This window comes from Gymnodraco acuticeps, unplaced genomic scaffold, assembly GCF_902827175.1.
Source record: "Gymnodraco acuticeps unplaced genomic scaffold, fGymAcu1.1, whole genome shotgun sequence".
NCBI classification, from domain to species: Eukaryota; Metazoa; Chordata; class Actinopteri; order Perciformes; family Bathydraconidae; genus Gymnodraco; species Gymnodraco acuticeps.
This window is the reverse complement of record NW_022990673.1, coordinates 2,267,275-2,293,955: the sequence shown is the minus strand read 5'-3', so window position 1 is coordinate 2,293,955 and position 26,681 is coordinate 2,267,275. Positions and strand designations below refer to the sequence as shown.

Here is a 26,681-nt window from a genome sequence, read left to right as displayed (position 1 = left end):
CAATCCTGTGAGGGTCACACACACACAACACACACACCACACACACACACACACACACACCACACACACACACACACACACACACACCACACCACACACACAACACACACACACACACACACACCACACACACACCACACACACACACAACACACACACACACACACACACACACACACACACACACACACACACACACACACACACACACACACACACACACACACACACACAACACACACACACACCCACACACACACCACACACACACCACACACACACACACACACACACACACACACACACACACACACACACACACAGAGAGGGCCAGGGGAGGGTGTGAGGGGTCTGTGGCTCCCTGTTTTCTTTGAGAAAGGCCCTTGTCCCAGACCCGGTTCTCTGCAGCTCTCAGTGCTCAGATGTTGAGTGCAAACAGCATCAGATCTCTGTGGGGGGGGGGGGGGGGGGGGAGCCCATCCCATCCCATCACTTCTCAGCCTGAGGCGTGGTCTTAGTGCTCTTAGCAGGACTTCTCTTTAGCCCCCTGTCACAAAGACACCCGTCACAATGACACCCACACTTGGGTTTGGCTCAGTCCACTTCTGATTGGCTCCCCCTAGCTACTGTTGCTGCGAAGAGGAGCGGTCAGACAGACTGTCGGCCCGGTGAGGCGCCAGCTGCTGCTGATGATGATGATGATGATGATGATGATGCTGTTTATGCTGCTGTAGCTGCTTCTGTTGATGATGATGATGCTGCTGTTGTTGTTGTAACTGTTGCTGCTGTTGTTGGGGTGTGGCAGTGAAGGCACCCTGCTGCTGCAGAGGGAAGGCCGCCTGCAGGATCAACTGGGTGGACTGGTTTCCATGAAGAAGCCGAGAAGCCTTGTGTGGAAAAATGTGATTAGCGAGTTGATTGGATGGAAATTAACCTGTTTATTTAAGTGACATTTGTAATTATGGCCTTTTCTGATTCACTTGATTGTTGGTTTGTAATAAATGTTCTTAATAAATAACAAAAACACCAAATAAATTGTCCAAACAGTTACCATTAAGTATGTGTATGTTTCTACCATTTTATGGGAGTTGGTTTTTCCAAGTAAATGCAAAATGCAGATTCTGATTGGTGCGCATTTGTCTTTTTCTTCCATGCAAAGTGACATCACATGACCAGGACTTTATTTGACTGAATTCAATTATGATATGATGTGTTTGGTCCTTACCACATGTTTAAATACATTGAAACATACAAACAAGGTTGTAGCAGGCTGTATATTACTATACTGAGCTCACATAAAGGGTCTTCATCAGTCTCTGTCATTTGGAATCATTAATGTGCAAAGTTAGTTCATGTTCATTCCCCCCGAGCGTTACCTGAAGGAACTGAGTCTGCTGCAGTGGAGCCTGCCCTAGCTGCATGGCTGCGACCTGAGACTGCTGCTGTACCTGCTGCTCCTGCTCATGATGCTGCTGCTGCTGATGATGCTGCTGTAGTGGCTGCTGGGAAATGCTGATGGTCTGGGTCTGGCCCTGCTGAGGAGCGAAGGCAGTCACCACTTGGCCCATAAACATGGTTGTGGGGACCATGACGGCCCCACATGCCATCTGCCCTGCCATTAGCTTGGTGAGCAGCTGAGGACTGGCAGGAAACCTGTGGGAGACAGGAAGTGGGCAAAAGGCTGGTTAGGATCACTGAATCACATGGAAATGGTGTCAGGAGTCTTCTTGGACGAGTTATTGGAAATGTTTGGATTACAGAAGTTTGAACTATACGCAGACACCATTGAAATCCAAGTCTACTTGGCAGTATGATACTAATAATATTAGTTTAGCCAAATATTTATCTGCAACTATGCAATTTGTGGTTTAGACAGAATAAATAGACATGCAAAAAAAGAAATACAGCTGTCAACATTGGAATGTTGAGTTCAAATGTTGATGTTTCAATGTTAGGAATGAAGCTTCAAACTATTCCATTCAGCCCTAAACTAAATTGTAGAGACACAATTAAAGAGGTAGGCAGAATGGCAGTGCAATCAATGATCTTACAGTACTTAATAACAAGCTCACTTTGTGTGATGATATGAAATGTAATCATGACAGCAATGGGACCAGTTTTTAAATGAGGGTACAAACCTAATTTGAGCTGAACGGTCCTGTGCAAATGTGGCCACAGCAGGAGTGTTGGGTCCAGTATTCTGAGCCAGGCTGGTGGCAATCTGGAGCACGTTGGCTGGGCTCTGCTGAGGGATCATCATTGTGTTGTAGAGAGACGAAGGCAGTGGATTTTGTTGAGGCTGCAAAATGAGAGACGAGCGTTGAGATTGAAATACACAGAACAAGATGAAGATGTGTTGGATGTTTTTATTGGACAGCACAGGGAAAACTGTTTAGTTTGTCAGACCTGTGAGAGTGCTGTGCTCTGTTCCTGCAGCAGCATTTGTTGCTGGGGCTGAACAGCATGTTGGGTTTGAATGCTGCTCTGTAGAAGTCCTGCAGAGACCACCTGGCCCTGCATGCTGAGGGTCCCGCCCTGCTGCACAGCGCTCCCCTGGGCCATCTGAACAGAGCTGAGACTCAGTCCGCCAGCTCCTTTCGGCAAGAACATCTGAGACATGCAGAAACGATTCTTACTACAACAGCAAAATCCTCCACCCAAACCGAAAATACATTTTTAAAAGAACAACAAAAAAACAGCAAAGCAACAACACTTCTCCCCAGTCTCACCTGCAGGCTCTGGCCCTGCACTCTCTGCAGCTCGTCCTGGATCTGCCGCAGCTCGTCCTGCTGCCGCTGAATGTTGGCCTCGATCAGCCTGGTCCTCTGCTCAAGCTGCCCCTTCAGGCTATGCATGACCTCGAGCTGGCTGGAGAACTGCACCATGGCCTGCTGAAGAACAATGACACGGGACACAGAGGGAGGTTAAATGGTAACGGCTGAGGTGATTTAAATGCGTGTATCTAGCATAGCATAAGAGGAGCAATTTTAAACAGTGATTCAATGGCACCAAAATGGCACTTACAAATCATTGTCACAGATTACTGATCCAAATCCATTATACATTTGGTTTAAAAAACATTTTTAAAATCACATTTAGGTTGCAAATACATGTTAGCGACAGAGCACTAGAAATGTTATGAGGAGAAATTAAATATTTGTTACGAAATTAATTGATAATCGGAATTGGTTAATGAAATCATTTCATTGATACACAGCCCTATTTATCAGAGAAGCCCAAAGCACAACTCCACTTGACTTTTTCCTCCAGTTTTTTCTTGAATTAAACCAAAGCATACTATAAAAAGGTGCCGGAAAAGCTGTCTGACTGGCACAGAAGAATAGTTGTGAATTAAGTATTGAAACAATTGAGATAGTTATCTTACCTGCCCACTGATCTGAACTTGTTGCTGTTGTTGCTGTTGTTGCTGTTGTTGCTGTTGTTGCTGTTGTTGTGAAACCACGGATGTTGCCATGTTCTGTCCTGTAGTCTGGGAGCTCATTGACTGCTGAAATAACATACAACATAACATTAAACACCAGAAAAAAATTGGATGAAGATCATTTCAAAACAAAGCATTTGATCTCTCCCTAACGGTACGTCCACAGCGTCGCATGCTTCAACGGAGACGCTTCCCATTCACTTTGAATGGGGTGACGTCAATCTTTGCCGAACTGCATTGTGGTTCCGTCGCGTTGCTTTGCCTCCGTTGCTCGGTTCGAAATTTGAGAAAAGTTCAACTTTTCAAGCGTCGACGGAAGCGCCAGCCAATCGAATCATATGCCAGTACAAGCATTAGCCAATCAAACCGCGTGCTTGTGTGTCCGGGGCGGGAGATTCATGTGATTGGTTGTTGGTCGCCCACCAGACACGCCCACCGGCAAGCTTCAACGCGACGCTGCCGTGTGGACGTACCACGTAAATGTCCACTAATTAAAGCCCTTTTACAGACTTTGTCCTTCACTGACCTGACTGCTGATGGATGATCTTCGCACTGACGTCATCTCCACAGCACAGACAGACTGGCGCCCTGGTGTACTCCTGTCTCCCTGAAGCTTCACCTGCGATGCTGAGAGGGAAACATAAACGGGATTCTCAGGTTTAAAAAACGAGAAGGCCACCTGGTATAAACTAGTTTCAGTCACAGAGATAGTAGAGCGTGCTTACAGGCTGGGTCAGACACAGCGGTGTGCGAGGATTTGTGTGAGCTGTGAGACGAGGCCGAAGGTGACCGGCTGTGGTTGAAGCGATCCAGAGCCTCCTTCAGGCTGGTGGTGTTGAGCTGGGACTCAGACTCTGAGTCCTGGGACTGCTGTGAGGCGAGGGGGAAAGTCAGATCTGGGTCTCCATGCAAATCATTGTCACAGATTACTGATCCAAAATCAAGTAATCAATCAAGTCTCACCTTGTCTGCTGTGATCTCAGGTTGTATTTCTTCGATTCCAAGCTCTCTGCGCTGTTCTGCTCTTACTTCAGCGTAACTGTAGAACAAGGCAGTGAATGTGGTATAAAGATTATGTGTTTTTCTATTTTGTTCCCCTTTTAGAAATGTAGAAATCTCCGGGTAAATCTTTGATGTACCTTACAACAGTGTGTGTGCAGACAATAAACTCTGGTCTGGAGTTCCACTGGTGGTAGGTGATGTAGTAGTGAGTCTGAAGCCAAATCCACTGCTGCCCTTTGGTGAGGAATCGGTAGTAGCAGGACTTTCCTTTGCCATATTGCATTACTAGAGAAACACAAGGAAAGGGAGCTTGATTAAAAGCTGAAAAGAAGCTGATATATTTTAGTGATGCCTGAGAAAGATGTACTCACAGTGTTCGTGGCATTTGGCCAGTGTCTCCAGGTCATCTACATGGTAGTAGTCATATCCTGATGTACCCAGCACCTCAAATGGGAGGTAACCTATGATGGGTGGAGCTCTGGAGAAACACAGACAATGTTGTTGCAATGAATATTTGCCTAATTAAAAAATGGAGCAGAAAAATAGTCAATTTTAATTAAAATGATATGGGAATAGAAATGATATTGGAAGTGCTGGAAGTGCTAAACTACAATGGACACAATCTCAACACGGAGAATTTACATTGCTTTGAAGATTGTGAAGTGGCTTCATTGACATTTCACTACAGCATATGCATTTAATATAAGGCAAGGCAATTTTATTTATATAGCACTTTTCAGAACGTGGCGATTCAAAGTGCTTTACAAAATAAAAACAAAAAGACATTTAAGAACAAATACAGAATTAAATGGCATTTAAAAACAGGCATAAACAAAGATAATGAAATAAAATAAATAAACAAACACAGCAGGTACAGAATACATGACTAAAAGGCATACTGTAGTGTGAGTATGAGCAGCTCAATTAAAAGCAGCTTTGGAATCACTCATTGACTTTATCACAGACCTGTCGTAGGTTTTTTCTAACAGCAAAACACAGGGAAAAACAAACTGGAACAAAGATACTGTTTGATATCTGTACCTGTGGTCCAAGAAGAGAAATTTCCACTCCAAACTATGTCTGGAGGTGAATTCCTCATTTGGCTCCTCGACAGTGCACATCTCCTGTGAGGGGAAGGGGGGAATTTATTTTAACATTATTAACATGTATCTAAAAATACATGAGATAAATACTTACATTCTAAGAATGATGCACATGCAGGAAATAATGTCAGTCTAAGGATGTAGATATAAGCATTCACATTCTCCTAAAGTGCTGTGTTCATTGTTAACCAGAATTACTTACTAGCATCACAAGTTTAAATACATTTCCATTATGTCTTTCATACAGGAACCACTGTCATGATTTCAGTGCCAGAACCTTCATTCCATAATACTTTGGGGTATTGTTTAATCTTTATTCCAAACTCAATGCCACTTAATTTCGGACCAATAAACCGCAAATCAAGAGCAGCTCTTTAACTCAGTTGAACAAAAGATTTAACACAATGGGAAAGAGACCATACAGTGTTTTTCAAGTCAACAGGGGACTGCCTTTAATGGTTTACAGGAGCCCAAATGTGTTTGCATGGAGTGACTGGGCAAGGCAAGGCAAGTTTATTTATATAGCACTTTTCAACACAAGGCAATTCAAAGTGCTTTACAAAAAATGAAAGACATTAAGAAAATGGCATTTAAAATCAGTCATTAAAAAGAAAATCTAATAAAATAAACATTAAAAGAAAAAATACATGGATAAAAGTATTTGCATTGCCGGTGGTTTCTTTTCTAATTAAATTCATTAATCAATTCAAACCCTGAAGTGTGAAACTGAATGTGTTTTAACCGATGAAAGGAGAAGTGTGAAGTGGAATAACGGCTTATGATTATTACCTTGATAAACTGTGGTTTGGCCAGCCTCACAGTTGCTATCAGACACACTCCGTCTTCATAAGCAGAGTGAAGCGATCTCTGGATCACTCCTTCAAAACCGTTTCTGTCACAGTTAGGCACTGGGGACAAATAAAATAACAGAAACTTTACGACTAGGAAACACAGCCCAGAGCTCAGAAAATAATTGGAATGTAACCTACCATTATTCAGGGACTTGAAGTTTCCGATGAATTTGACATATTCGTACACAGGGGGCTCTTTGGGGTCTATTGTCCCTCGGAGCATGTGGCAACAGAACTCCAGCTGATTGTTTGCTGGAAAAAAACATCCCAGTATTAAATAGAAAGAATGAAAGGAAATAATTGACACTTGGGATGACTACATATACATTACAATTATATAATAGTTGAATAATACAAATGTAAATTCCACAATGCAAGTCAAATATTCTACTTACTTTTCAGATATTCAGGCGTCAGTGCCTCTCCCTCCATGATATGAGAGGACAGAGCCTTGTACACATCTGAATGCTCCCCCATGGGCAGGAAGTTTAGAAGGTTCTGGTCCACAAGATCCGACTGTAACACATGTAAAATATCACAAATACATCTATGAGCAGCAGTTGCTTTACACAGAAAAACTTTATTAAACAGGTGGCGCTATCGACATGTTGGCTTTGTTATAAATATTATGAAAATGTGATACAGAGTCTACGACGTTATTATTGATTTGCGTTATACTCACAGGCAAATGTTCAAGTAGGGACGTCACACTCTCAGAGGCATAAATGATATTTCCATCAGTCATAATTGCAAGAAAAAATCCATCCAACGCCTGACAGAAACAAAATGTACTCTTGAATTAGAAAAAAGGAAATTCAAAGACTACAGCATTCCACGTTTAGTTAAAGATGGGCAATAATAACAAATGATAATTTAGGATTTTACAAAGGGAATGATACCATGATGAAATCATATATACAGAGATGTCACAATACCCAACAATGTCGTCTGAAATGATAATAACAAGTGGATATTAACTCAAATTTCACAGAAAATCTGAAGTGAAAATTATTTGAAGATTGTAGCTTTTAAAACTGGACTCCATGCATGTAAACATAGTCAGGGTATAGATTGAAATATATATATTTATATATAATTTTATTTCACTTCATTTTGCAGTAAAGTTGTAAATAAAATAAAAAGTATTTAAATAACAAAGGATTATACAAAAATAGGTTTTACCATCGGATTTTCCAATAAAGAAACAATATTTAATTACCAGAAAACATGTACATATGTATATATATATATATATATATGGAATTACCAATATTGGGATAAAGGATGTTGGCCATATCGCCCAGTCATATATTTTTTTAGCTCACCTCCAACATCAGCTGAGTGAACTCTTCATTACTGAGGAAAGGAGGCTTCCAGTCCTGTCGGATCTCCGTTGACTCTGACTGAGCTGCGATCTCTGGTGGACATAAAACATTAAACAGGTTCAGCTGAAGGGTGTGATCCACAACTCTGAATCTTGATCACACACCGGCTGCTTACCCTTATGTTTGTGCAGAAAGTCGATGCTATTTTGCAAAATAGTGGACTTGTCCATCTTGCGGGTGTTGCCCGGCAACATGGTGCCCAGCTCTTTGATGAGGACATTGAACTGATCTCTGCGTTTCTTCTCAGACTTGTTACGGGACACACTGTCGGTAGAATAAGAATAAGAACACACTTTAAATGTTGTGTACCATCTTAAACTGGGGAGGATTAGGTATACGGTCAGAGGGTTTATTTAGTCATTTTAAGCAGCTTTTTGTAACCTTTGTGTAGGATATGGAAGCTGGACCGAATGACAATGTAACCAATATCTTGGTACGTTTTTGTATTTGTATTTATTGCCCTTTTATGGATGTCTGAAATGTATCACATGAAGCTCTGTTTGTCTGGTACATGTGTATCTTGTGATAGACTTGTTTTAAACTGTGATATAATGTGAACACAATAAACAGACTTAGAAAAAGAGTAAGAAGAGGTTTTGTCTTTATGTATTACAGTAGTTTGGGCATTGGTCAGAGCTACATTAGCAATGCTACCTTGTTGCGAGTGCTCTAAAATACCCCAACTGTATTTATATTGTGCAAATAAACTCTAACTACAACAACTATATTAGGAACTAAGGCCATCTGATGTATAATTACTCTATGATTTAAGATTCATGATTTAAAAAGTAACATGAAGCTTTTTTTTATCTCAACACAATCCAAAGGGATCGTACCGTTTAGCTTTGTCCTTTTCATCTTCTTCCATTAACCCATCAAAGATACTGCTGTCATCCCTGCAGAGCAAATACAACAACAGTTGAAGAAGATGCTCTTATACTCCTTCTCTATTCATCTATTCAACACTGGGTTTAAACACTAATCCTAAGTTTCATGTTAAAGCAGGAAACTGGACACAGTATCCCAAAAAGTGACTATCTAATGCGGCTGAGACAACTAGATATTTGAATTGAAATCAACCAATGGCAATTTTGATAGGCGATTGCCTTAAATCGTCATAAAGTACGAAACATCACAGATCATTTTATCTCAAAATCTGTACTGTTGATCAGAAAAAAAAGACAATAATACAAAGCCAAGCCAAATGCAGGTAACTCATAACTCACCGATCAATGCTCGAGGTCATTTTGTATCCTGTTCAGGGTCGCAGTGTTGGAGAGGGGTCTTTTAATCGTGAGGTAGACATTTGTGAAAGAATCTTGAAGGAAAATAAACAGCACACGGTAAGAACGTGCACCAGCTTCCTCTCTTCCCAGTGATTGAAAACAGTAGTAATGTCAGATTGTCAAAGTGAATCTCACCTTACTGACAGTACAGCCAGTCCTGTAAGAGGATGAGGAAGTTGCTGCTGGATGAAAGAAGGGTGTGGGTGGACACACTGTGGTGATGGGGCTGGTGGAGCTCTGTGAGTCTTGGAGGAGAGTCACTGAAAACGTCCTCAATCAGAGGGCAAACAGCCGAAAAGAAGTCTTCAATGAGCCGAGTTTTTCTTCTGCTTTGGGTGTGAGACTGGCTCATGGCACATCTGAGTCTATAAGAAAGTGTTACAAAAAACACACACGTCAGTAATAAAATACTAAAACAAGATGAATGTCCATGAGGCCAGCCATGAAAGACTGCAGAGAATCAAAGCAGAGAAAAGATTGCAGATAAAATGTGATTATTATAACCATGCCACATATATGAAGCTGTCTAATTTGGGAGGTGGTATTAACATGTTAAATAAAGTGATGAATCAGTTTGAGTGCATTTAAAAACAAAAACGAAAATGCACTTTCTTTTAAAGATGGGATGTGTGCTTTCAAGCCACATGCTCCAAAGAAATAGGGGGCAGCATTGTGTCCTCTATTACTGTCTCCATATAATATAAACCAACAGCAGGGCAGGAATAAGCATACTTCCACCAAAGTGCTGAGAAAACAACTATTGGGTACAGCCCCCATATTTTGGATAGAAACGTCAAATGTTTGTAAAATGTTAGTCTTACTGTGTTTAGAAGTCAGTTTATTTATCATTTTTTACCATAAGATCTTGGAAATACTCTGGGATAATAATAAAAATAACACATACTATATTCTGTACAGTTGGGCAGTAGAGCCACATTTTCCCATCACCGTCACCCACTTCAACTCGCAGTGGTCAGTGTAGGACGCTGTAAGAAAAGTAATGAAGCCTCATGTGATGGCTCAATGCAACTACTGATGGTGTGCATATTGCTTTTAAAGTTAAACTATTGCCTCTTGTGTATTACCCTGGATGCTGATGAGGCAGACACATAATAGCACCTATTTTAATCAGCCAAAAGGAAAACAAAACCACATCAGTCATAGATTCTGCACATCTCTGAGAGAAATGTATTCTTCCTCTCTCCTGACTCTTTGTTATTGCGCAGGTAGGCCTACAATAGATTGTCAGATTAAAATGAGAAGGCCCACTGGGTCTCTAGCATAAAATATTTGACCTATTTATTTCATAAGCCAGTTACCGCCAGAACCTGTGGGAGGGTTTTTGGCCTTTTTCTGTCTGTGAGAAAATCCCTCCTCTCAGTGTATCATGGTACACATAACACTTTTATTATTACAAATGTTTCGAATGAAATTGTATTGAAGTTTTAGCTATTTTAGGGATTTATGCTTAAGGTATAATAACTAATATATACAAATATGGAGATATATTATTTAGCGAAGTATCTGTTTAAGCCAAACAGCATAAAACACACCTGCTCTTATTGATATAACTGGCATTATAACACATTCTTGTTCAAGGTCCTAAATATACGAAACCAAGCAACTCCACACACACTCCGTTTCTCTGTGGAACTGTGTCTTTATTCGTGTTTATTGTTAATGCTTTGTTTATTTTCCTTTTTTATTATTATTTAAAAAGCACCCAAGTTTATTGTCTCAGTTTGAGAAGCAAAATAATATGTTTTAAAAAGATCTGTCAATGTGTCAATGAATGATTTGGCCTCTGAAATACTTTTTAAATGTGAATACATATTTTAATTCATAAAATATGACCAGGGATCAGTGTGTAAATTAAACCACAGTCAGCATGTATACTGTTATTTAAAAAAAAAAGTAAATGAACCTACAGTCAGGTTCAACAAAACAAGGAAAGCAGTCGTGTGTTTTAACATGAAGGAAGTATTTACACCTTCATGTTGTCTATGGTTAAAACACGCAAAGGAACAAATGACAGTAAGAGGAGGAGTAGGTTCTGTTGCAGCCCATTGACCTCCAGCTATGCAGTGTTATTTTGACTTCTGACTGCATGAGACTCTTTTCACACAAATTCAAAGGACGGGTGACTTATATGAGATGACTGTTTTGTCAAAACAAGAAACCAAATAACCTTTGCAGCAACATAGCAAAGTGAGTGGAGAGTTTCAGTACAGAGTTTTCTCTACACAGATTTACCTTCTGAACCAGAGAGTATCAGTATTTATGCATCTTGAAAAGTCAAGCTAGCTGGTAAGCAGACGGAAAAAATATAAAAAGAAACACTGGTCCTGACTGAAATGAGCGCAAAATACAAGGAGGAAGGAAAATGTTGACACTAGTGTACCAGCAGCAGCTGCAGCAGTAGCGCAGAGTGAGCGTTGTATAACTGGGTGAGCAGAGGTTGTATAACTGTGATGTCATCCTTGCTTCACTGACCTGCTGGCCCAATGACCTACTTTCTTCCTCCTCCTCCAATCTAACTTAATCACAGCTCCACAGGACAACACCTTCATGCTCTTACTAATAACACTGCGCTCCCTGGCAACCCAAATCCTTTAAAGCCACACATTTTACACAGATGGCACCTTCACAAAAGACGGCAGTATGGCATCCCACTGTCTGCATATCAGATTTCCCTATTTATTCACATTATTTACAAAAGGTGTCCTGGTGTTCCCTGAGCCTCAGCGGGCACAGGCGTCGCGGGCACAGGCGTCAAGGAAACAGCGCCAGACATGTAAACAGCCAATTTTCATTTTAAAGCCAAACATAATGTCAACCGTACAAAATGTCAACAGTACACAATGTCAACCATATAGACTAGCACAGACGTATTCAAATGAAAACAACGACACAAGTGTTTTTCACCCTGACACACATCAAATCACAGACTGAAAACACTTTTTAATAATAATGTTCCTATTGTTTACACAGTATAGTTGAAGGTCTGTTGATATTGTGTGTGCACACGTACTGAGATGTAGGGCAGCAGAGCTGTGAGGAAATGAGTCCCTCTGAAGTGGATCTGTGGCGCTGTTCATCACGCACCCGGCTGCACCCCTCCACACCCGGTGCAGAGAAGCCAGCACAGCAACAGTGTTAATGGGCAACACCATGGCAACCATCCTCACCGTGCGGAGCTAAAATAGCCTGGCTGAATTCCTGCACAGATCGCACTTCCTTCGTCATACACTGAGAACTATTACACTAAAGTTTGAAGTCTGTGCATGTAAAACAATGGCACCTCTGCATCCTCGTCATGTAAACATTAATGTGTATTTTCTGATGGAGTGGCCTGCTTTCTGCATCAATTAGACAAAACCAATCCCTCCCATTGTTATTGTATTATGAAGCAGATTCTCAGGGAGTGTTTCTAGTATTGAATTAAGAGACACTGTTAACTGAGAGAGAGTACAGCAGAGCTAAAAAATATATATATATATGTAGGCTCAGACATTCATTAAGGTGACATAACATGTACCCTGTGATGATAATCCAAATGTTTACTAAAGGACCAGTATTTAATATTCACCAGCAGGTATACAACTATTCTCATACACCACACAGGACAGGATAATATCACTGCATATTAGAAAACCTGTTTAATGTTGGAAGGAACTACTTGTTCTTAAGGCTGGACCAGCAGTTGACAATACAGATGCAGGATAAAGCCTCAAACAGCTCTTTGAAATTCATCAGGATGCATCCCTTATAACCAATATGCTGCAGTGTTTCCCCTAGGATGGAGTCATAGCAGCGGTGCTAAGGCACGTGGGCCCAGCATAATGTGAGCGCGGAGCGCGTGGAATGTTTTAGTGTGTGCACTAAAATTGTTTCTATGTGTCTGCCAGCACAAGAAAGGCTCTTGAGGCCTAGTACCAGGGCCAGTTTTAGACAATTTGCTGCCCTAGGCGAGATTTTATATATAAAGAATAAATGAAAAATCTCTACAGACAAATACACTACAAAAACAGAAACTTATTGACATACGTCAAAATGACTTCAAATTTATTCAGTATTGTATGAACATGTTTTAATTGGGGGGTGGACGTCACATCCTCCGGGGGGTCCGGGGGTATGCCCCCCGGAAGATTTTTTTGAACATTTTAAAGTAAAATGCTTCAATCTGGTGCACTTTGAGCACACAATTACTAGAGACCTGATCTAGGGGGTACAACTCTAAAACACCCATATGAAAAAGATCGGTTTACATTTTAATAATCAAATAAGTATGTGAACATAACCAATAACCTACCATAGCCAATAACAAATAAATGTAACTTATTTTAGTTGTTCATTTATATCTTATTTGACCTAGTTAACATTTATTTATTCATTCATATTTTTGTATCTCTCCAACTTTAAACGATATTTTTGGTTTACTGTCCTATAGTATACATTGGAATGATTTCAAACCTGTTTTTATTTATCCTAATAATGATAAAGGAGTGCCTTGGAAATATGTGTTTACATAATTTGTAAACACATATTTGTTTGAGACACACTGAGATAACTTAGACTAAAATTAACTATCTAAACACTCAGAGTCCTTTACCTCACTGAGCCTCTCAGTCTGACAGGAGAGCTCTCCTCCACCCTGGTTGTAGAAACATCTACTTCTTATATCTAGCACCAGATTCTAATAACAACAGCGCCGGTACCGGTGCGCCCTCTCTCTCTCTCCCTTGCTCGCTCTCTCGCTCCCACGCTCGCACTTTGGCTGTGAGCTGCAGGCGCCTGATAAGCCCAACATCCCCCACTTTCATCACTTACAGCGCCTATGTCAGAAATCGGCCCTGCCAGTACATACAGTGGCAATGTCTCAAGATTTAGCAAAAATAGCTGCGCCGCCGCTATTTGTATATAGGGGAAACACTGTGCTGCTATACCAAGCTTTTATATTATGCTGAAGCTGTCTGGTAGGGCTTGTATCACATGGTTAGCTAAATTGGTGTCATAGAAACCCTTGAGTTTCTTCATTAGTTTTCTTCTACGTCATACCCTGAAACCCGAGAGTAGGTGAAGGATTAGTGAACCTCTAAAATATCCCAGTGTTGAACAAACATTCCTAGAAAGACAAGTAACTTCAGTCGGCCGTTTACAATTTAAAATCACTAGAACATTAGACATCAATACAGCCTCTTGCAAAACATACTTGGTACACAGGTGAAGGTCAAATCCTGCCCTAAGTGTTAGGAAATATCTATGATAACTATATTCAGAGCCCCAAGTGTGGGAAATATCGAGAATTCAGATGTTTAACAGCCGGTAGGCAGAGGTCACACAAATCCACAAAAACACATGAATGAATAAATGAGTCTCACATCCTGTCTGAAGCATAATCTAGGCGTGCACATCCAGGCAGCATCTACAAAGAACATGAATATGATAGTGTTTAAAACCACATACTGCAAATCCAATCTAAATCTTCTGCATAACACCTACTAAATAAAAAATGAAACATGCCATTACCAGCCGACTAAAGTATAATCAAGCAAAAGGTACATTCTGCATCACAAGACAATATTGATCATAATGTCATTTGTGCAAGAATAGTAAATAAACAATCCCTCTTTCACTCAATTGTATATGTTTCTGTATTTTATGAAGGCAAATAGAAATGATTAAATATCTATGCGATTTCAAACACAGCCTATACATCAAATATTGTGTGTGCCTTTTTATATATGTTGTCACCTTTGCTGTAACATTGAAGAACAAATAAAGGATTTTTGTTACAGGTTCAAAGGTAGAGAAATAGGCATAGAGGTTTCCTCGTGACTAGGATGTGAGATCGACCATGGATGGTTTTAATAATGTCATGGTCACTTGCCCTTTAAGTATTAAAACCCACAACAAGCTTGTCAACAGGGCCCACCACACTGCGGTACCACCCAAACCCTCGACTGGAGGCAGCAAGCTGTGTTTCCTCTTAAAGCACACATCCACAGGCCCAACAGCACAAAATGGTCTTTGTTTTGCTTTTTCCCTCCACAGCCCACAGACAGGAATGTTTGAGGGGCTAGCAGCAGCGGTTGGCAGGGGCCCCCTCAACTGCCTCCTGTCCCAGAGGAGAAGAAAGTCGGTCAGGGGCCTCAGTCATACCGGTGCCAAGTAGGACATTTGAGTTCAGAAGGAGTACTGGCGGCAAAATAGAAGCATCATGAAGGACTACAGACACGCAGCCCTGTCAGACAGAGCCTATGTTCAAAATATATCACTGATACTGTATTTGACCACCAACACTGAATCTGGTATATTTAAAATTATATTTATGCTAAACAGCTACTCAGCTAGCCTTATATTAAGAATCAACATGTTGTCCCTACAATAAACAGTAAAACAAGTATGAACCATTAGAAACCTTAATAACTAAGGCCTTAACTTGACTTTGCGTTATATGAGTAATGGCCTTGTAGTGTCCGGGAAGACTTTGCACGATATGTATTATACTCTACAGATGAATGTGTCAAAGTTAGAATCACACTTTATTGACTGCAGCTCATCTCAGATAAAGAGAGCCCTTCCATACCGTGCCACTGCACGATCCTAAATTAAACACCATTCATCATGCATATATTTGAGTGTTGTATGTCTTGTAATAATGGACCAAGAGTCTCTTCAAATAAAGATGATGATGATGATGATGATGATGATGATGATGATGCAGAAGTAGACAGCTGATCCAGGATCTGCCTCCTCAAGAGACCCATTCAAACATGCATTGTAGTAAATATTCAAACGTGTGGTTATTATTGCTGAAACAATGAGACAGTATGACAACTAATAAATCATCAATCAAGCAAAATGCACCATTCTAGTTTCTAATGTTAGGACTTGTTGCTTTTGTCTGAACTGCAGACTAAACATATTGTTTTTGTTGTAAATCAATAATGAAAATACTTGTTGGTTACAGCCATAGTTACAATAGTGTTTTAACCTTACATTAAGAAATCATGCTACCTAATGTCCAGAATATTGTTTACACTTCTCAAGTATCATCAAAACAAGTTAGTTATATTTAATAGTAAATAATAATGTTCAAGCTGCAAATATGACTTGTGTAGAGACACTTAAGGAGCTACATTTCATAGTCTGCTGTCCATTTACACTTAAGACAAGATAAGAAAATAACTAAGCAGTAGGTTGCAGTTCACAAACATCCATTCAACCCTCACATCATATGCATCACATGCGCATTCAATTCCATTTTCATTATATTTATGTGAAACATCGGTAGACTGAAGAACAAAAATAGAACATTACTGAATTGGTGTATAACGTCCAAAAGCTCTAGATAATTATAATTATCCAAGTGTACAATCCCTTACCTTGTTTCCTTGAGTGGTGGTCAATTAAGGAACCGCTTCACCTCATGATGGATGAGTCAACTCTGAATTCTTCATCTGTTGAACGGAAAGAGAAAAGCTAGAATAGTTAAATAGTAACTAACGTGTGGCTTAAAGCGAAGACACTCACATTGTGAATCAGAACTGAAGCGTCTGGGTTACCATAAGCCTCGTACAGCACTGCAGAATAAGAGAACAGCTCTAAACACATGCACTGTCAAACACACACCCACGCACAGACTCACGCGACTCTAGGCAGTTCATTCATTAGCAACCCGAGCCCCCGGCCATCAGCTGGGAAGGACGTTTACTTCCAGGAAGCGTAAACAAGCATTTGCTCCGAGAAGTGCATTAATGTGAGGTTACTTTGTGTCATTATTGTAAAAAGGGTTGCTTAGGTGTGAGTGTACATGTGAGTGAGTGTTTCAGCAAAGGCTTTGGAAATGTAATAACTAGGGCTGTCAGTCGATTAAAATATTTAATCGCGATTAATCGCATGATTGTCCATAGTTAATCGCGATTAATCGCACATTTTTTATCTGTTCTAAATGTACCTTAGAGGAATATTTTTCAAGTTTTTAATACAAATATTCTCATGAATATTAAACACAACAACCTGGAACCTCTCTCATACAATAATACAATACAATAGGTGTGTGTGTGTGTGTGTGTGTGTGTGTGTGTGTGTGTGTGTGTGTGTGTGTGTGTGTGTGTGTGTGTGTGTGTGTGTGTGTGTGTGTGTGTGTGTGTGTGTGTGTGTGTGTGTGTGTGTGTGTGTGATGGATCGTTGGAGCTATGTGCAACTCAAGGCATATGCTCGAACGGGAGCTGCCTGGACGCTGCAATCATGTTGCACACTATCCGTGCTGAGTGTGCTGACTTTTCGTACAATGTCCCACTGTCTGGCTTCCTGCATAAAGTCAAGTGCTCGGCGCAGTTGTGGCGAAATGTCGCTCCTCTGTTTTCATTTAAACAGCTCCATATCCGTTAGCACAGCTAGCTAGCACCAGATGCTAACAACAACAATGCACGTAAGGTCTCTCGCTCGCTCGGGTCACACATACACACACCCTCCCGGTCCTCCCAACAGCCAGTCGGTGCCTGCCGGTGAGCGTGGAAGTGTGGTCTGCCACAAGCGGGCGGCAGGAGCGGGGCTGTCAGCATCAGCTTGTAGATGGTATTTTAAACTCGATGCGCTCTGAAACTACGGGGCGGCCGAGGAAAAAAAGTACACATGCGTTAATCGCGTTAAAATAATTAGTGGCGTTAATTTTTTTTTGCGTTAACGCGTTATTAACAGCCCTAGTAATAACCCTTGTACTGATAAAGAATCCATGTAAAGAATTCTATCACACTACTGAGTTAAGTCTCATCCAGTGATGATATATTGGCCTCAAATAAAAAAAAAATAATTAAAAACATTTATTGGTAGGATAAGTATCATATTCTTATGACAAACCTCTTGAATGTATTGGTATCTTTTAGTTGAATGAGTAGTAAATACCAATCACAGGTTCATGAAATGGAGCCTTTAAACTAATGTTGTTGTACAGACTTACTTCCTATTGTGTTCATAGCATGTTATCTGTATGTAAGTAAAGTTAAAATAAATTATCAATAAAAGGTTCCCTGAACTCAAAATGCATCAAATCTTTGATATGAGAGGCTGGATCTGGCAAACACATTTATGTTTTTATTGATCAATGATTTAAACAGATAAAGAAATACAATTGAAATTGTTATAAATGAATAACAAGTATTGCTAAGTAAAAGCGTTGTTGGTTAATTTCCTGTTACATTATTATTTTTGTTATATGAATGTTTTCTAGTTGACCTCGTTTATTTTGTAGGCCAAGCCACTTAATTGCAGTGACATCATGATGTTGTTTTAATGACAACTCATCACATCGTTTGGTAACACAATCAGTTGCAGCTTCCAAAACAATAAATTAATTCGCTAATGCTTAATTTGAGTACTGAGGAGCTATCAATGATGCTACAGATAAAACTGATGCAACTCTACTTTCATCCCTTTTTAGGGGAAACCCTATAGACTTGACCCAATTGTTCATCATCACAAAAGCAGAAAGCGTTATTATAAGACTTTGATTGCAAATCTACTGAATGTAGGTCAGCTTGTTCTCCATTTTTACAAGAAACAATAATACTTCTCACTGAGAGACTGTTTTTATTATCTATATTTAGGTGAGACATATTCTTTATCTTACTAACTTTATTTCTGTTTGCACATGATGGTGTTGGAACATTCATGATTTTGTATGTATGTATGTGTGTGAGCTTTTCCAATACATTACCTAATCTTTGTCCATCATGAAGAGGGTTGGCCATGAGATCAGTGAATGAATTCACTAGTTTAGATGCACGAGTGACTGGACCCTACACTCTTCCATAAGTGAGTCTAAAAGGACACGTATTAGAATAATATGTGTTTTTGGTGAAGAAAAACCACTTGTATAATATTTAGTATTATATTTTGGTTCACACTAGAAATATTTTATATTTAATTTTTCATAATTTTAGACATTTTTTTTACATTTTGAAAAAAAACGTTTAAATCATATTGTCCCAAAGATCTCCGCTATTCTGAGACCCTCACAGTATTCCAGTCCCTTTTCAAAACTCATCTCTTCTCCTCTTGTCTACGTCATAGCCCACTTCCCATCAATCCATGCCGGTTGATCAAGTTTGATAGTCCTATACCCCCCACCCTAACCTTCCCTTATATTGTAAAGCTATTTTGAGTCCTTGAAAAAAGCCCTATACAGATATAATGTATTATTATTATTATACTGACAGGTATCAGATCTTGCTGTGTAAAATAATCTTCCTGAGAGGTGTCACTTGTGATGTAGTCTGTGTGGTCTACAGTGAATGTATTCCTGACAGCCACAGATGATAAGAATCAAAGGTTCCCATAGGATCCCATAGAAAATGCATGCGGGTCATTTTTTACCCACTTATGGAAGCTTAGCAGGCCCGGACTGGCCATCGGGAGGACCGGGAGGTTTCCCGATGGCCTGGCCTGCTAAGTGGCCTGCTGGCCTGAGGATTCTTTTTTTTATGTATTGTGAACGCAACGCTGCGCAAATGTGGGTCTGACTCTGCCTCACAGAGGGTGACTGGCGGTCTACATGATGTGGCCTGCCGACATGGCCACTTTCATACAGATCATACACTAATGCCCTTGATTGGTCTCTGTGTGTCATTAAGCTCGGGAGGGTATGTGTATGTGTGGCGCGAGCGAGCGAGCGAGAGAGAGAGCGCGCGCGCACCGGTTACGTGTATTGTTGCTGTTAGTATCTGATGCTAGCTAGCTGCGCTAACGGATATAAGGAGCTGTTTCAACAACAAGGTGGAGGGAGAGTCCTCTCCTGTCAGACCGAGCGGCTGATAAATACAGCTCAGGTGAGGTTTAGATAGTTAACGTTAACGGTTTGGTCACCATTTATGTAAACACATATTTCCATTTGAGAAGGTAGTGATTAGTGAAATATGCATGAATAATACAAAACAAATGTTAACTAGGTGAAAAAAGGTAAGATAAACTTTTAAAACTTGTTGAGGGCTAAAACTAGTCTTTGCTTCTGCCTCAAAAAGGAGCAGGGGAGAGAGGAGGGAGAGGGGGGAGAGGAGGGAGACAGGAGAGGCTGATTCAGGAGCCCAGACACACTCACAACTATAAATGAACCAAAAACAAATAAATAAACAAGTTTCAGTGTTTCTAAATATTGGATATGGTATGTTATTGGTTATGGCCATGTACTTATGATTTTATGATTATTTAAATGTATACAGTTCTGTTTCATATGGGTGTAGTCTCTTTATTTCCCCCTCAAAGTGCACCAGCTTGATGCATTTAACTCCAACATTTAACAAACAAATCTTACCGGGGGAGCATGCCCCCGGACCCCCCAGAGGATTTGAGGTCCACCCCCACTTAAAATATGTTCACATGAATAGATTCCTAAATAGATTTTCACAATTTTTTAAATAGCGACCCATGTCCATATGTTTATTTTTGGGTAGTAGATTTAAACTATAGGGCTATCACTATGGGCAGCAACGCTGTAAATATTGACAAATAAATCTAGCAAAATGGCACAAAACAAAACTGGTAGTGGCCTGGCTGGGTGTTTAATTCCCGGCCTGATTTATTGTCCCAGTCCGGCCCTGAAGCTTAGGGTAGTAATACAAAAACTACAATTTCGTAAAATGTAAATTTAAAATGTGAATGGCATGATATCCAAAACATGTTTTTTGAGGAATAGCTGGAATATGAAATGATAAAAAAATGTAATTACAAAGATACTTCAAGAAAACCACCTCACCGGGTCCAAAAAGACCTACTTATGCATCTAAGGGTTAAGAGTTTCGACAAGTAATGGGACATTATTTTGATGATTTGGTTGGTGATTCAGTGCATAAGGCCACCCAAAGATATAACTGCTGAAGATCCTCTAAACTCTCAGAGAAAGGTCAATCTGACAGAAATAATCCTGTATGGATGGTAAAGGATTACTCAGCTCATGTTCCTGTCAGTGGATAACTCAATAACCTTATGCCATTAAACTATATTGGAAAAAAACACGTAAATCAACACATTTAAGGGTCATACTACAGCTGCCTTGGGTGGGAACATAAATATATAAAGCTGACAACATATTCCTTCATAACAAGAATAAATGGTCAGTAATGTCAGTTGGTCTGGAAGTGAGTGACAAGTCTGTTAACAAATCAGCTCTGTGCTGATTTGATGGGTTACTATGGTTACTACAGGCGTTTTGGGCATACGTATGTTGTATGTCAATAGATCCTTTTAAATTTAGCAACAACAAAAAAGCGAGCCATAAGTATGAACTAGATGTCTGCTAAGGCCAGATTCAGATGGTCTCACGACAAACACATTTTTCTTTCAAAAGGCAATATATCTCAACAAACAGTTAGCAGCAATTACTGTGTGAAGCAGACTGAATATTGCCAGCAGGAGATTAGTCTGTAGCCACAACAACAGGGCTCCAGTGGTGAAGGGGGCATGTTTGATTGTTGCCATGACACAGTCACATGCCGTCTATTAAATCTGCATATAATAAGTAAGGGATAATGTGCAGCGAGGCGGTCATTATGGGTAAAAGAACACCCGACAGGCAAATTAGGATCCCGATGAGGACTGCATGCAGTTTGCTTTTCAGCCAAACTGTATACAGTTAAATCGAACGGACTTCTTTGTGCAGATGTGAGCGTCCTTAACAACGGTCAATAAATCCTTGACAGCGGTCTGTCTGTTCTGGATTAACAACGTGTCACGTGTTCTGAATTGACCAATCAGAATCGAGTATTCAACTAAACTATGTAATAAAAGTAGGGATGCACCGAATATTCGGCCACCGAAAATTATCGGCCGAAAATGGTTAAAAAGGCCCTTTCGGCCGAAAGGGTTTTAGCACCGAAAAAATATCACCGAATGTCAGAACAGGCTTACGTAACGTTGGTAACCTAACGTGTTGTTGTGATGACGTAATAAAGACGCGGCGACCATGCTCGCGGCTGGCTCACAGGGGGGGGGGGGGGGGGGGGGGACATTGACCTTTGTCATCGAGATTGCCCTGAGCCTTTAACAAATCGTATTAAATAATCTGATGATAGACTGTAAACAGAATAGCTGACATTTTAACAAACTAAATAACTCAGTTACCTCTAATCATTAACCCATGTTTGTATAATGTAGTTAACTCCGTGTGTTGCTGCTAGCATACATAACACCTGACGTGGAAACGTTACTCGTGGATGGGGCTACAGAGCTGCTAGAAAGACGGTCGAACCCCGGTACATTCCTCCGTCTGCATGCGGTGCACTTTTGCTAAATGTTTAGACAAATTGCTCGTGCTTACATGCTAAACTCTTATTGCACTTATGGTAACAAGTATTCTCCACATCGAGACGGGTAAAGTTTAACCACACCTCGGAGCGCGTTCTCTCCGCCATCTCCGCAGTGTGCTCCGCTGCATGTAGCAGCTGCGTGTGTGTAAACTGCCCCGCCCCCTCGCACACAGACGGGGGAGAGATCTCGTCTGATCGAAAATACATCATAGACGCATTTGTTGTCTTTGCATATTAGAAACGAGTTGGCGACACTAAGACTGCGATATAATGTTTTTTAGCAATAATACATGACATATATAAATGTACTGTATGCATTCAAAAGTGCTGAATAAATGTTTTATGGACCCATAATAGTGATTATTATTTAAGTTAAGTTTTGCCATAATCATGTCTATTTCCATAATCAGGTAGCTGAACAACATTGGTAAAAAATGTATACATTATATATATATATTTCTATTAATCATTTTCGGCCTTTCGGCATTCGGTTTTCAGCCAACTGTTTCCTATTTTCGGTATCGGTTTCGGCCAAGAATTTCCCATTCGGTGCACCCCTAAATAAAAGGAAGAAAATGCTAAATGTAGTTAATCTGATAGTCATATTTAACAAAAAGTACTTGGAAAAGGATGTTTTGACCTTAATATTACATTATAAGGTGAAGGCAGAAAAAAAGACTCACTGTTGAGAAAGGACCAATTTATGAACATATTCTGCATTCAATAACGACCTCATGTGTGTGACGCATCATAAGCTTATTTTAAACATGACGATAAGTAACAGGGATTCAACTGCAAAAGAGTCCAGATGACTTCAGAGTCAGGGTCACGTGTCCTTAACCTCATGATAGCCGGCCCTTGCAGACTGTAGCTACAAATCCTGTGGTCTATATTAGAAAACAGGATTTCAAGGGTTATAAAGCGTGATAGCCTTCTGCTTGTAAATCTGGAATTTGAATTGTGGATGTTGCAGCACATGAAATGTCTCATTGCGATTTAAAACGGCTGCTAATTGCCAATCTTCAGCATTCATGAACAGGTCTCCAAGCTGACTAGAAATTGTTATTGTATAGACAGTCTATAGTATAGTATGGGCTGATTGTTATTTGGTAATCTGCATATTATTTTCTAGCAAGCTACAATGAAACAGTTAGTGGTAACAGTCTGCCAAACACTTTCTTCTCCTGACCTGCAGCCAGCCCCAGTGCCAGGCTGGCAGCTACATAAAAAGGTGTGAAACTATTTCTACATGAGCACTATTAGCAACAACAACTCTGAGCAATAATAAGGTATCACCAAATAAAAAATGCCTGCAAGGTATTATTATGGCCACTTTGAAAGAATGAGGTATAATAGTCATAAAATACTTAACAATTATTTCCCAAATAGGCCTACACACTTTTAGCTTAAAACCTCCACTGGGTAATGTGTAAAAGTGTCAGAAGAAACTTTTCCCTAGTACTTGCTTTAATTTACCCATAGAGAGCAATAAAGTTGATGTCTTGAGTAAATTATAAAAACATAATTTATTTGACACAAAACTAGACATTCAACATCTCAAGTTTCAATAAATGACTGTGACAAATAATTGAAAATAAACCAAATATTGTCCTGTACACCTATTTTGCTGACAATTTGGGGAAACAAGAAGCAGCCATTATTTTTTCATACACAAGAGGCAGCAGGTTCAGAAATAAAACCAATAAATCAGGCTGCATAACCATCTATTTCCTGTCATGTTCACATGTATGATCCAGGAACTATTCAGCTGCCTGACATGTAGATCAGCGACTGAGGATTTAGTGACATTGTGATCGATTTCATGTCCGTTGAATGGAAAGCAGCAGAATAGATCCGTGCGAAACCAGACTTGGTTTGAGAGAAACGCAGCTGCCACAGAGTTTGTAATTAACACCGGGGGGAAAACATTCAAAAAAGGCATTAGATGTAGAAAAATATTTTGCCGGTGAGATGTGAACGGTTTTCCAGTATGTAAAGTCACCTGAACTAAAGCCAGCCTTGAAGTGACAGAGGTGGGTTCAGCACGTCTACCGCCCCGCTGCTGCCATTGCCAGGTAACACCGGTCGGTAAACCGGGCAGTGATTGCTAGAAAGCTAACTCCGCCTAGCATTCTGACTTACGTTTATTACAGAAACATAACAACAGCTTAATACATTTGAAAAAACTTACTGCGACATGAGACACACACTGACATGGCACCTGTATCCGTGACACATTGGATAGCCGCAGTCTTTCTCCGTTTTCAGGTGTAACGTTAACGTAGCGTGCTTTCAACTCGTCTGCAACAGTCTATGACTCTAACCCACTTTTAGCTGGAGCTAGCTAGCTAACATGCAACGTTAGATAATAATGTGGGTCACCGGGCCTCTGGCCAGACTCTGTCACTAAACACACACACGCAAAGCTGTTCCCTGTGGCAGCTGTTGTGTGTCCACAATAGGCCTACACAGATTGGTTGCAGATATGAAATATTTAAAATACGCAGCGGAGTTCGCCGGTAGAGATGTCACACTTACCCCGAACAGTCTCCCCCTTCATCGGGATATCCCTGCACCCAGTGGCGCTGACTGTGCAGGGCAGGCGCACCGGGCTGGAGCTGGAGCCAAAAGGGCCGACCTACGGTCCACACTCCCCGAGAATCACACATCACATGCCCGGTTAGAGAGAGCTGGGCGACAGGTTACATTACCTGGATTGGACTCAAGCGAACTTTTAAGTGTGGTCTGTTTTTATTTGATATAGTAAAGCTTACATGTGTTTCATCAAATTGAGCCACTTGTGGAAAGGAAAATGTATTAATTGAATACCCCTTATTCAGGTCTGTAATTATACATGATAACTTGATTCTTCAATTTTACATTACAATCAATGCTATACATTTTATAAAATGTGTGTGATTTGTAGGTCATGATTATGTCTTGAAATGCACTTCTGATTTTGTTGAAAAAGTGTTAAAAATAGACTATTTCAAGTTATTCTAAGGGACAGACATGAGGGGGCCCTCTCGGTTATATTGTGTAAGCTTGGGCCCTCAGCTGAAAAACAATTGAAAACTCTAGTTTTCTTTTTAAATGTAATTTCTCACTTTTTATAATTAAAACGATTGTGAAATACCACAACTTTCTAAATCCCTTTGGAAACATTTTTATGATTAGAAGAGGCACTTAAAGGTAGGTAATTCACTTCAGAAACACTTTTTGTTATATTCCATGGAATGCCCTTAACATCCCGATAGAAATGAATAAATGATATGCTTTGACAATAAATATATACAAATATTTCATCTGTGGAAGCCGTGGTGCTGTAAAAAGCAAGTCCAATTATCTGCCTCGGCCCGCGGCAGATAATTGGATGGCCTACCTGCCTGTCAGCCTTCCTGTGCACAAACTTATCTCGTGCCCTCATTGGTCATGTGCGGGTTCGTGTGTGTTGGAGGAGAGGCTCTGTGAGGAAGTCTGAAGGAAGGGGCAGATTTTTTTCGGTTGTGCTCAAATTCTAGTTTACTCGAGCTGATTTCTCCATTCTTACCTACCCTACCTTTTAAAAACCTGTTAAACCCCAAGGTCCCCGTCAGCGGGGACCCTGTTTTTTTTTTCACGACACTGTGTCTCAGGGGATCTTAATATTTAAGAACCTATTAATGTGTTATACCAGATTAACGGAAATAATCTCAGCTAACTGACGATACAAACCATTTTTACCAAAACAAAACAAAAAACACAAGTCTCATAAGAAGCATCTAAATGACCCCTTAGCGAAAAATGCTAACGGACATTGGCACAGAACTCAAGATAAAAGTACCCTTATTCTTTCACACACACATACGGGTTTTGGGCCGAGGGCGACACCGTACTTCCGGTATCAACTATTTCACACGAGGTGCATACAGAATATCATAGTCGATTGCCTTAATCAATATAGTCAACTCTAAAATACCACATATATGCATTGGCATGATAATATTATTGTGACAAGTGGGGTATTCACCTGGTGTTTCCAGAAGATAGACGTAGATGCAGCCAAAATCGACCGAAGGCCACTTTTGAGGGTCGTAATTCCATACATTGTACATCCAACAACCCACACAGCTCTAGTTTACGCTGGTAACGACCTAGAGCACACCCCTCAAATCCAGAGATGTAACCCGAAGACATGCAGCGATTTCTTCGGTCGTTAATTCAGAAAAAAAACCTAGCGCGCTCTGCCTGGCTACATAAGCTAGCTGTTTATATTAGCATTCCCAGGATTTTTGCACCTCCAAAAAAATGGCGTCTTTATAAAAAATA

At 40.3% G+C, this 26,681-nt stretch overlaps 1 protein-coding gene across 3 annotated transcripts; it reads right to left on the bottom strand.

The window, feature by feature from the left end:
* Nucleotides 1-255: 255 nt before the first annotated feature.
* On the bottom strand, nt 256-25,059 carry clocka (clock circadian regulator a). Of its 3 annotated transcripts, none has more exons than XM_034230065.1 (23): nt 24,912-25,059; nt 16,458-16,532; nt 9,205-9,434; nt 9,010-9,101; nt 8,620-8,679; nt 7,899-8,047; nt 7,724-7,815; nt 7,081-7,170; nt 6,794-6,914; nt 6,537-6,650; nt 6,337-6,455; nt 5,486-5,568; nt 4,816-4,922; nt 4,582-4,729; nt 4,406-4,481; nt 4,168-4,309; nt 3,969-4,069; nt 3,386-3,505; nt 2,730-2,891; nt 2,407-2,610; nt 2,139-2,299; nt 1,377-1,653; nt 256-887 (listed from the first exon to the last, which is right to left on the bottom strand). In XM_034230065.1, the coding sequence occupies exons 4-23, from the start codon at nt 9,027-9,029 to the stop codon at nt 624-626; spliced, it is 2,610 nt and encodes an 869-aa protein (XP_034085956.1). In that variant the 5' UTR covers nt 9,030-9,101; nt 9,205-9,434; nt 16,458-16,532; nt 24,912-25,059; the 3' UTR covers nt 256-623. The 3 variants fall into 3 exon arrangements, with proteins under 3 accessions (XP_034085956.1, XP_034085954.1, XP_034085955.1); XM_034230063.1 differs by having other exon boundaries at nt 624-887; nt 3,386-3,508; nt 4,168-4,312; XM_034230064.1 differs by having other exon boundaries at nt 624-887; nt 4,168-4,312.
* Between the last annotated feature and the right edge of the window lie 1,622 nt (nt 25,060-26,681).